The sequence below is a fragment of the Pleuronectes platessa genome, chromosome 17 (assembly GCF_947347685.1).
Source record: "Pleuronectes platessa chromosome 17, fPlePla1.1, whole genome shotgun sequence".
NCBI lineage: Eukaryota > Metazoa > Chordata > Actinopteri > Pleuronectiformes > Pleuronectidae > Pleuronectes > Pleuronectes platessa.
In genome coordinates this window covers 12,666,769-12,678,078 of record NC_070642.1, presented here as the reverse complement: position 1 = coordinate 12,678,078, position 11,310 = coordinate 12,666,769, and the positions used below count along the sequence as shown (strand labels likewise).

Sequence of the window (11,310 nt, the reverse complement as noted above, 5' to 3'; positions counted from 1 at the left end):
TTAAATAATTATTTAAAAAGCAGCACAAATTCAATCAGATTTATGAAACAATCTTTGGTTTAATTAAACTTTATTTAACGGAGACATATTATGCCCATTTCATCACAGTTGATATGGTTCCTTGGGGTCTTAATGAAATGTCCGTAACATATTTTGGTCAAAATACCACAAGGATCATTTAAAACAGCACCGTTTACCCTGTCTAAAACAGCCCTCCTCAGATTGACCTGTTTTGAGTCCCAACAGCTACTGCGGCCGCTTACCCGCGCTTCATTGAATTTCTTCACTTTGACATTCAGGGCACTGGGCAGAAATCACATCGCGTCAACACCCACCGTGGGCCTTCGCGATGCTTTGTTTTAATTAAACAGTCGGATTCCCCTGGTCCGCACCGGTTCTAAGTCAGCTGCTAGGCGCCAGCTGAGGCGCACCGCCGGAGGGGGCCCCCCGCGTGAACGGAGGGTTCCCCCAGTGGGCGCCGTAACTGAGGTGATCCGCGAGAAAGGCCCGACACGCGTCCAGAGTCGCTCCCGCCGAACCTCTTCAACGGCGACGCTGTGAGGCGCCGCGGACGAGGACCTCCGCCCCCAAAAACCTCGAGGTGTACCCACATGAGCTCCGGCGGCGTGGAGAGGGGGGCGACTGCTCTCCCAGCCGCGGCATGTGGCCAGCGGTTTTACCACAAGTACCAATGAACATCGGCCAATGATAACGGTGAAAGTCAAGTCTATTACCGATACGCCGATATCAGTAAATGGGGCAAATACCGATATATCGGTGCATCACTAGTTGTTACTATCTAACTGCATCTACTATGTCAGCATGTCAATCAATAATTAATCAAAGACAGAAGGTTACAAATATATTAACACAAGTTAGTCATTCAGTATGTCAAAGTTAGAGGCCCAGAAAAATCCTTGTGTCTCTCTAATAATCAGCAATAATGTAAATTTTTGGCGTTTTTTCTTAGCCCCTGTTCATTTAGACAAGTTAGGGTTGAGAACGAGAACCCAGAGACCGATTGGAAAGCAGCCAAGTTACGTATCCTGAATAGATAGACTTTGTCTCAGCAGTTGTATTGGTGATGGCTGCAGGAAAGGCACAGACCGAAGGCGAGGAGGAGGTACAAATATGTGATGACAGGAAGGGTGAAAAGGGTCGAGCAGGGGTTAACAGGACTGTGGGCTGATTCCCGAATGAGGATCCGTTCCAAACGGAGACTAAAGTCTTGCGTCAGGTGTCGTCTGGAGCATCTGGGGAGGGATTTTCCCAGCTACATTGAGAGAGGAGAAGAAAAATCCCTCAGGCTGCTGTTTGTGTGGCGTGGTAAACAAAGTTAAGCCTTTTGAAACGGCTGCCAGGTAAACTACAGCAAAATACAAAAATGCAAAAAACCTCAACAGACACAAAACAGCTTCTTTATCTTCTTCTAAATCCCACAACTTACAAAGCACGTCTCCAATTGTTCTGATGGCAGCTTTGTTCACGTTGAATTCGTTCTCCTCGGAGCTGTGATGAGAAAACAGGATACAGAAAGTTAACGTGCGTAACTCCGCCCATCAGAGGTGAATACAGCTTCTCAACCACTTCAGAAAATGAGCTTAAAACCAAACAGACTCTCAGGGGCTGATCTCATTACTCACGCCCTGGACTTTGTCACAGCCTCCAGCCGCCGCAGGGCCAGCAAAAGGTTTTTCTGGGTGTCCGATGAGAGGGCCTCATAGGTGTCCAGCTCACCTGTGAAACAAACAGACACGCTTAGCAGCTGGAGGTGGCTGGAGAGGTCAGAGGTCGTTTCTCACACTTTCTGTACTTACCTGAGAGGATGAGCCTTGTAGCCAGGCTTCTCACCGCAGGTAGGAACTTTTTCTCTGTGAGCACCTGATCGCCTTCTTCACAGAGGTACCTGAGCATCACCTGCATATAAAAACACACCTCATCAAGCAGAGGATCATAAACTGACAATGTCAACTGTGGGTCTAAAGCAGCGTTTTCAAAAGATGACAGAAAATGATTTAAATTGTTTATTTCTGTTACCGAGATTAAAAATGAGATGTTAATGCAAATACCAGCTTTAAAATGAACTGGATTTGAAGACTCAAAAATATTCCCATGTAACTTCCTATTTAATTAAAGCTCTAAATTCTGCTTTAAACCCTAAATCATATATTTATCTATAGTTATTCATTCATTTTTACGGACCTGAAAGTTCTTATTTTGTAATATACTGTCTAAACTAAATACATGATCCACGAAAAGGAAATGTTCTGCATTCAAATAAATAAACAAATTAAAATTACAAAGGATAATCTGCACTCAGTGATTCTGAAATTAAAATTGTATTTTCTGCACAATCTTCCAAATAAAAAAGCCTGAATTTGCTCTATGACCATGATGTGTGAAAAATATCAGCGATGGAAGAAGTGAAGGGACCTGGTAAGAATCTATGAAGGGTTGAATGAGAGCCCGCAGGAACGATAACGTCTCCACCCCCCCCTCTGAGGGCGTCACTTCCTGCTGGCTGATGTGGGCGGCTCCACATTTCTTCAAGTGGGAGCACGCCTCCTCAAAATCCTGATTGACAGACAAACACAAACACAATATCAGCTACCACACCTCAAAATGCCATCATCCATACAAATAAGATTACTGGTTAATTGGTTTAACTAGATAACGTGGGATTCTATCAGCTGACCGGGCCTAACGGGTCAGAGGTGGAGCTGTGAGCTAACATTTCATACATGATTTAAGAAGGCCATAATCCTCTCTGTCCCGAGAGGCTCGGAGGATGCTGAGCCCTGACAGATGAGCCGGTTACCTGAGACAACTCGCCCGGGATGGAGACGAACTCGTAGGAGAAGAGCTCCTGCAGGAAGCAGTAGAAGGCGAAGAGCTCGTCTGTGAACAGAACGGAAGATCAAGATGGAGCATGAGAAAAACATATTGTATATGTAGAGTTTCACAGATCTGTCACGTCTGATCCTCACCCCTCTGTGTGCTCTCTGTGATGTGTAAGGCTGTGGCGACCAGGGCCGGACGCACAAAAACGTGCAGCGACTGATTCCTGTAGGAGGCCAGCATCAGCACCGCGGACGCCGTCCTCATCACCCTCTCCTGTGGGCTGATTGGATGCCTCCTCGCCGGCTCCTCCTCCTGAACCAGGTAGACACGCCCGGCTTTCTGATGAACTATGGAGCGATGGAGGGCCACGGCGGAGGACATCACGTCCGGGTCAGGGGTTTGTGCTGCAGAGAGCGATCACAACATTATCCGTCTTCTATAGGCGTGAGTTACACAAGGTGTGGGCAGGAATCAGGATAGTAAATGTACATGTACACGTGTGTGAGGATCTTCACATGCTCAAGACGTGTAAAGTGAGACGGTGCGGCGGGGGCCACTAAGGATAAGTTCCTGTAAGTGCATTAATCCAGTGAACATCTCCTAAGTGAATCTGATCACTTGTGCCAACTCACATTCATCTAATCTGTCTGATCTACATCAGGCTGAGGGAGCGTTCAGAGACTCCAGGTGAGACGCTGAGTGACACTGATCCCACTCATGTGATCGGGCTTGATGCAGCTGCATTTGCACTGAATTCATTCACTGATATAAATTTAAGTATATTAAACATATTTCTTAACTATTAGGGCTCTTTTAAAATAAATAATAAATAATCATATCAGCAGCTTAATCACAAAAAATGTCCTCTTCCTTAAACTCAAATAAAACACTATATACATTTCCTTTATATGTATATCAATTATTTATCAATTTCAATTATTTAATTAATCAATTAACCCACATCAGTTCAGATCACTTCAACAAATTTCAGTATTTTAACCTTTGAAATTGGAGAACATTTCAGTTTTTTAAATAATATATATATATATATATTTAAACACACACAAAAAAATGATACTCTACGATATTTGGATTTCTAATGGAGGGGTCTCACCCACAACATCTCACCCACCAGGCCAGTTCAGACGAGCTCCGCAGTCCAGCACCAGCTTCCTGAGCCAGAGAGTTTTTCCAGTGAGCTGATGCCACAGTAGACCCTCCTCGGTTAGCGCTGTGATCGGAGCCTGGAGCAACATGCAGGCCATCAGAGACCATGGGCTGATCACAGAGCCCTGGTCCTGGACCCGCACCACAAGATGAGCCAGCCAGCTCACACAGGCCTGAGCCTCCTCAGTAGGCTTCTGAGGCAGATCCCTGTGAATAGCAACAAAGAGGGAGAAGAGGAGGGAGTGAGCAGGAGGGAGGACGAGACAAACAGACTATAGGTGCAGTTAGACAGCTTTTTCTGTTCGGCTGTTGTTGTTGAACTCTTTATATTTATTGACTTTTATCCTGTTTTACTTGTGTTTGGTTTTTGTATTTGTGTTGTTTGCTCCTTGAGTTAAGTTGTGTTTTTTTCTGTTCCTTTTGAAACATGCACATCCAGTGAAACAATCTTTTGATTTTTTAGGACACCTCTCCCTTTCCATGTACTGAAACTTGTTGTCTAAGCCTGTTTTTAGAATATGTTCCGTGTTTCGTCTACATTTGGGTTCTCATCTTGCTCTGGATGTAAAACATTTATGAATCAGTCAAAACAATTATTGTCAGTTGAAGGTTAAACTTATACTTATGTGCATCTGTAGTTGGTGTGTTTTTCCGAGGAAAATCCACAACCATAGGACCTGCTGCCTGAGGTTGGAAGGTTGATCCAAAGTTTAGGGGCCCTAACAGCAGGCTTTGTGTCCTTTGGTTTTCAGCCATGATTTCAGCACCGCTTTACCAGAAGATCAGTAATATTGTGTCATTCTAAGTTATTTAAAATATAATATTTGGATCTTTTCTGAAGGGGATTTACAGAAAATTCTCACAGTGTGAAAAATGGAATTTGAACTCTTAACCTCCTCATTTCTAAAATCCCAGCTTACGCCCTGGATGCTGAGGGTGGTACACATGCAGATGTGGGAGAACTTGTCAGACCTGGGTGTGAGGTTGTACTGGCAGCGGTTGATCTTGCCCTCGCACATCTGTCTGACTGATATCGGCCGGCCGAAGTTCACATGCATGGCGCCGTAATCTTCCTGGAGCACTTTGGTGGACTTCAGCAGACTCTGCAGAGTGAGAGAGGGAGAGAGAGAGAGAGAGAGAAAGAGAGAAAGAGAGAGTGAGCGTCACGAGCCAGAATAATCAGCTTTATTTACACATGACCCCTCTGAGCAGGAGTCACGTGGACTGATTGTTTGCAAAGGCAATAAATGGAAATCTTGAAGAAACACGGACGCACTGTGGTGGTTTCTTTGGGCTTGGGGACACCCAGGAGCTCGTGGGCGAGCAGCGACTCCTCCAGCACCCTGTCGTAGCTGATGCTGATGGGAACCAGTGTGATGTCAAACACCTCACTCTTAAAGAAGGGCTCCAGCACCATGTGCATCATACCTGCACACAAACACACAGCAGATGCATAAAGGTATATACGACTAGACTAGAATGAACACCCTGCAGTTGAGGACTTTATAAGAGGTTTTCTTGACCTTTGACCCCTGATGGATTTCCATGACTTTTTGATAACTTTAAGCCAAATTTCCATGACTGAACATTTTGGGAAATCTCTGTGTATACGGGAAAAAGTGACAAAATGTAGCATTCAAACTAACAATGAGAATTCCAAGGCATATAGTATACCTTAAATGACACAAACCCAAGTATGCCTGTTTGTATTTTGAGCCTATTTCTTTAAAAGCATATGAATTTAATTTTAAAACTCAGCGTAAATTAATGAACGACATGAAAATACAAATATAACAAATTCCTATGACTTTTCCCAAAATTTTGGGAGATTATTTTTTCCCATGACTTTTCCAGGCCTGGAAAAACACATTTTAAAATTCCATGACTTTTCGAGGTTTTCCATGACCGTACGAACCCTTGCTAAAGGCAGACCTGAGATGTCACATTCGCCACCGTGACCCTGACCTTTGACTTCCCACATTTGTTCAGTTAATCTGTGAGTTAACATTTGTGCCAAATTTGAATTTGTCCTCTTTTGTGAAGTCACTGAGACATTTAACCGTTGACCTGCAAACTCGAACCAACAAAGAAACTACCCTGAGACACACATTGAGTAAACATGTTAGACACTCACCTAACTTCGGAGTCAGCGACTTCAGTGTGCGACTCCTCAACCCTTCCACGTAAAACTCCATGGGAGCATATCCTGTCTACAGAGAGGACATCAAACCGTTGGAGGCGTCTTTTGACAGCAGCTAACGAACACTTTCTAAAAGAGGAACCAGTTCGATGCTGCTGACAGAGAAGAACGCCACATCTTACCCTGACAATGGTTTTGACATATTCCGATAGCACTGCCCAGTACAGCTTGTCAGAGCCGATGGCGCGGCGGATGAAAAACGCCCCAGAGCGCCGAAATATCTCTCCCACCATCTTCATCTCTGCAAGACCTTTACGGGAGAACAGAGAATTGACCGGAGGTGTTGTGATATGAGCGTATGTGACCTACAATGCTCTATTGTTTCAATCCTAATAGATACTTGCGAATTCCTGCAGCGATAACAGGAACAGGGATGTCGTAGGTGAACAGGATGTAGGAGATGACTAAGAAGTCCAGGTAGCTCTTGTGATTGGGCATCAGGATGACAGGCGTCTCCTGGGTGGCTTTTTGGAGCTGTGGGGACAGAGGAATCAAAAACACAGATGAAGTGTCGTGTCATTGGCGGTTTGTGAGGAAAGTTGTCCGTTCATTGATTGGTCCTGACCATGCTGAGGCCCTCCATGTTGACGTAGATGCTGCTGAAGAGCCTCTTGGCCACCTTGGTGAGGATGTAGCCCATCAGCCGGATAGAGCTCAGCTGCAGGTTGTGAGACATTTCCTCCAGAAGCCTGCGAGCCTGTTCCCTCACCTCCACCACCGACGACCCCGTCTCCGTGGCCATCTGGGGAGTGAGTCAGGGAGGAGACTCCATGATGCTTCAGCTGCAGAGTGAAACTTTTCAGCACGTTTTGTTTTAAATCGCACAGTCTCACCTCCTCGGCCACGTAGCGTAGATACTGGGACTCCAGCACGGCTTTGTTGAGCTCAGCCGTGGAGCAGGGCGGCCCTCCTTGGTAGGGGTGCGGTTTGAAGGTCCTGAGGGCATGGCCGAGGTCGCAGCTGCGCCTCCTCTCCTCCAGGATATCCACAAACTCCTCCCCGTGATCCATCCTTGCTCTGCCTGAAGCCGTGTACTGAATGGAGAGGATGTTAAAGTTGATGTTTGACACCTTTAATAGAAGTTCCCTGGATTTTCAATTTTTCCCTCTCCTTCCCCCACTTATGTTTGTTATTGGTTAGTTACTTTCACATGTTATTGTTAATACATTGACATGTATCTCGTCCTGCTCTACATTTCCTTCTTTGTAGTTTGTCCTGAATAAATAAACACAATTAGAATAAAGACATGTTTTTAGAAGTTACGTTGATGTTGATCCATTTAACAACCAGCAACACAGACGACTAATATTTCAATTTCTGATTAACTATCAGGTTCAAACACTCTGAGAAAAACAAGCCATTATTTGGTTATAAATCAATATAACTATAAATAAAATCAGGGTTCTAACAGAGTCATTGAAGTTACTTTCAGTATAGAACTGTTCTACATCACCATTAAAATGAAGGTTATAGAAACGTGAGAAAAATTACTTCAGCAAGATTCTGCATATTATGGCTTCACTTGGAGATTTGAGTATCTCTCTGTAGAATGATTTAGGGCTCGAGCATAAAACAATATCAATAATTATTGCAAAATTATGTTCATAAAAAGCAATAGCAGTCTTAAAAAGTCAATAATAAAATATGACATTTATATTGATAATTATCAATATCAACTGATGTGTAACTGTAGAACAACTGAATCCTCCAGAGCAAATTCATTGAGATTTACATTTTCACTGAAGGAGCAGACATCTTGGGTCCAAAGGTTCAACTTTTGAATTGGAAAGAAAAGGCTTATCCATAGGTTATAGATTTTTCTAAGTGAGAGGCAGTATAGGAAAAAAGGAAAAAAGATCAAATCCATTCTAATAACTAGGGCTACGTTGTAGCACTTGCGGGCCCGAGCACCCGCACGTTGAAGCCTGTTGCGGTCGGTGGAGAGAGCGATCGATGACCAAGCGCACATCATCGATCGAGCATGCACTTCTCCACAATAAATGCGTTTTGCGCTCTGCGGCAGTAGGATTGCCAGTAGGTGGCGCCATCACTATTATTACGCACAGACATCTATTTATCTGTTCATGTAGGCGCTCTGATGTAGCGTGAGCAATTTTGTGTCAATCGGACAATGTTAACACAACTTAATATTCACACTGATCAGTAGGTGGCGCTATGACCCTGAACTAATATTTATATGTGGAGCTGTTCAGATTAGTATTGTGATCATAGGTCAGTAGTTTGGAGCCGGTTGAATAATTCAGAGTGGATTAACAAAGTACTTCCTGTTTCCTGGCGAATCAGTAGGTGGCGCTATGACACTGAGGAAATATTGACACATAGAGCTGTTCAGGCTTGTACTCTTATCATGTGACAGAAGTTTGGTAGTAATAGGACAATGCACAGTGGAGTTATGATAACATCGTGTCCTTTGGCGAAGGATGATCCTTCGCCGCACCTCAATGTTTAAATGGTTTGAGGAAATGTCACAATTCTGACCTTGATTCAATGACTTGACTGAGCTCATTTGAGCTGTATATCGTAAAGCAGCCAGGAGCAGTTCATCAAAGTATAAAACATGTCACTTCCTGTAGCCACCAGGGGGCGCTGTAATTTCAAGTCATAATTTCTGTGTAGATGTCATCAGGATGGCACCCTTGTCTTACATGTCTAGTTTGGACTCGATTGGACAATGTATGTCCGAGATACAGAACCTCGTGTTTTGATGGCGTTTAATCAAACTCAAGACGCCACGCCACGGTCACACGGTGTGACGAAAGGTCAATCTCTTAATCACTTTTTATCTCCATCTTGTTGTGATGGCACTGATCTTAATTTGAAGTTAATCTGATGAAAGCCCTGGGACAAGTGCATCAAGTAAAAATGTGGAATATGGAAAAAAAATGGCCACTTAATCCAAAATGGCGGCCTCCCTGTTTGGTCAAGCATACCTATCCAAGATATTTTTTTGTTTGTTATGAAACGACACATGTCCCGATAGATTTGTATAAATGTCGGCCATCGTAGTGCCGGGGTTGCCCTATAGGGGGCGCTGGTCAGTTTTTTTGCCACGCCCATTTCTTAAAACCATATGAATATCTTCAGGGGGGGGCTGTTGTTACACACATGTAGTTTGAGAGAGATAGAATCATGAACACTGAAGTTACAGCAATTTCGTGTTTCACGGCGAGTTGATGAAATTTAATGCCACGCCATTCATATGGCGTTTGACGAAAAGTCACGGTAATCTTATGTCTTCATTGTCAATGTCTTGGGACCCATTTGATACAGTTTGACATGGTTGAGGTCAGTGGATGAGGAGAAATTCATCCAAGTGTAAGACAAGCAAAAAACAAGACATTTCCTGTTGCCACCAGGGGGCGCTGCGGTTTTAAGTCATCATTTATGCATAGATGTCATCAGGCGGGGACTATTGTTTTACATGTCTAGTTTGGACTTGATTGGAACATGTATGTCCGAGATACAGATGCCCGTGTTTTGATGGCGTGTAACCAATTTTTAACGCCATGCCACGGTCACACGGTGTGATAAAAAAAAAATCCCTCAATCATTTTTTATCTCCATCTTGTTGTGATGACACTCATCTGAATTTGAAGTTGATCTGATGAAAGCCCTGGGACAAGTACGTAAAAGTAAAAATGTGGGATATTGCCAAAATGGCCACTAAAAGCAAAATGGCGGACTTCCTGTTGCGTTTTTCATAATGCTCCATGAGACTTTTTTTCATGACTGGTCACGATACACCTATATCCAGATTTTGATGAAAATCCGTTATGTGGAAACCTAGGGGCTGGTTCCAGGGGGCGCTGTAGAGCCATTTTGCCACGCCCAATTCCAATTACTCCAGAATACTAAAATATCCGCAGACCTTGAATTTCCTGCAAAGTTTCATAACTTTTTGAGCATGTCTAGACCCTGAAAAAGCCCCTCAAAGGGAAATAATAATAATAACTAGGGCTACGTTGTAGCACTAACGGGCCCGAGCACAGGCAATTTCAAGTCTGTTGCGGTCGGGGAAGAGAGAGCGATCGATGACCAAGCGCACGTCTCTGCCTTGCTTGCGTTTTAAGCTCTGCAGCAAGAATAAACGCTTCACTTCCTGTAGCCAGCAGGTGGCGCTAGGATTTTAAGTCATGGTGTCTTTGTAGATGTCATCAGGTCGCGACTCTTGTCTTACATGTCTAGTTTGGAGTTGATTGGACCAAATATGTCCAAGATACAGACGCTCGTGTTTTGATGGCGTGTGATCAGACTTTGACTCCACGCCATGGTAAGAGTTTAGTGTTTTCCTATTTTGTAACAGGTAAAAATAGCAGTTAAATGTCAACAGTTGTCTTTATTGTCGTTCTATTATTTAATAAATGCAACAAACTATAGTTTTTATATATATATATATAACTTTATAACCTGTGTTATCAATAATGTTGTGCGGCACCAGACAGCTTTAAATTGGGGGAAGAGTGGTCAAGCACAGGCAATTTCAAGTCTGTTGCGGTCGGGGAAGAGAGAACGATCGATGACCAAGCGCATGTCTCTGCCTTGCGTGCGTTTTAAGCTCTGCAGCAACAATAAACGCTTCACTTCCTGTAGCCAGCAGGTGGCGCTAGGATTTTAAGTCATGATGTCTTTGTAGATGTCATCAGGTCGCGACCCTTGTCTTACATGTCTAGTTTGGAGTTGATTGGACCAAATATGTCCAAGATACAGACACTCGTGTTTTGATGGCGTGTGATCAGACTTTGACTCCACGCCATGGTTAGAGTTTGGTGTTTTCCTATTTTGTAACAGGTAAAAATAGCAGTTAAATGTCAACAGTTGTCTTTATTGTCGTTCTATTATTTAATAAATGCAACAAACTATAGTTTTTATATATATTGTATGACTATATATATATATATATATATATATATATATATATATATATATATATAACTTTATAACCTGTGTTATCAAATATGTTGTGTGGCACCAGACAGCTTTAAATTGGGGGAAGAGTGGTCGAGCACAGGCAATTTCAAGTCTGTTGCGGTCGGGGGAGAGAGAACGATCGATGACCAAGCGCATGTCTCTGCCTTGCGTGC

At 43.5% G+C, this 11,310-nt stretch overlaps 1 protein-coding gene across 1 annotated transcript in view; it reads right to left on the bottom strand.

Moving 5' to 3' along the window:
- Nucleotides 1-593: 593 nt before the first annotated feature.
- Nucleotides 594-11,310, bottom strand: part of LOC128459940 (dihydroxyacetone phosphate acyltransferase) — a 62,835-nt gene continuing 52,118 nt past the window's right edge. Inside the window, exons 2-16 of the mRNA XM_053444906.1 lie at nucleotides 7,042-7,242; nucleotides 6,774-6,950; nucleotides 6,553-6,682; nucleotides 6,331-6,458; nucleotides 6,143-6,218; nucleotides 5,285-5,436; nucleotides 4,981-5,111; nucleotides 3,974-4,215; nucleotides 2,988-3,245; nucleotides 2,819-2,898; nucleotides 2,434-2,574; nucleotides 1,818-1,917; nucleotides 1,644-1,737; nucleotides 1,448-1,509; nucleotides 594-1,273 (exon numbers count right to left, since the gene is read on the bottom strand). Coding sequence (XP_053300881.1) covers nucleotides 1,221-1,273; nucleotides 1,448-1,509; nucleotides 1,644-1,737; nucleotides 1,818-1,917; nucleotides 2,434-2,574; nucleotides 2,819-2,898; nucleotides 2,988-3,245; nucleotides 3,974-4,215; nucleotides 4,981-5,111; nucleotides 5,285-5,436; nucleotides 6,143-6,218; nucleotides 6,331-6,458; nucleotides 6,553-6,682; nucleotides 6,774-6,950; nucleotides 7,042-7,218 — 2,001 coding nt within the window. The 5' untranslated portion in view covers nucleotides 7,219-7,242 and the 3' untranslated portion in view covers nucleotides 594-1,220. The remainder of the gene's footprint in view (nucleotides 1,274-1,447; nucleotides 1,510-1,643; nucleotides 1,738-1,817; nucleotides 1,918-2,433; nucleotides 2,575-2,818; nucleotides 2,899-2,987; nucleotides 3,246-3,973; nucleotides 4,216-4,980; nucleotides 5,112-5,284; nucleotides 5,437-6,142; nucleotides 6,219-6,330; nucleotides 6,459-6,552; nucleotides 6,683-6,773; nucleotides 6,951-7,041; nucleotides 7,243-11,310) is intronic.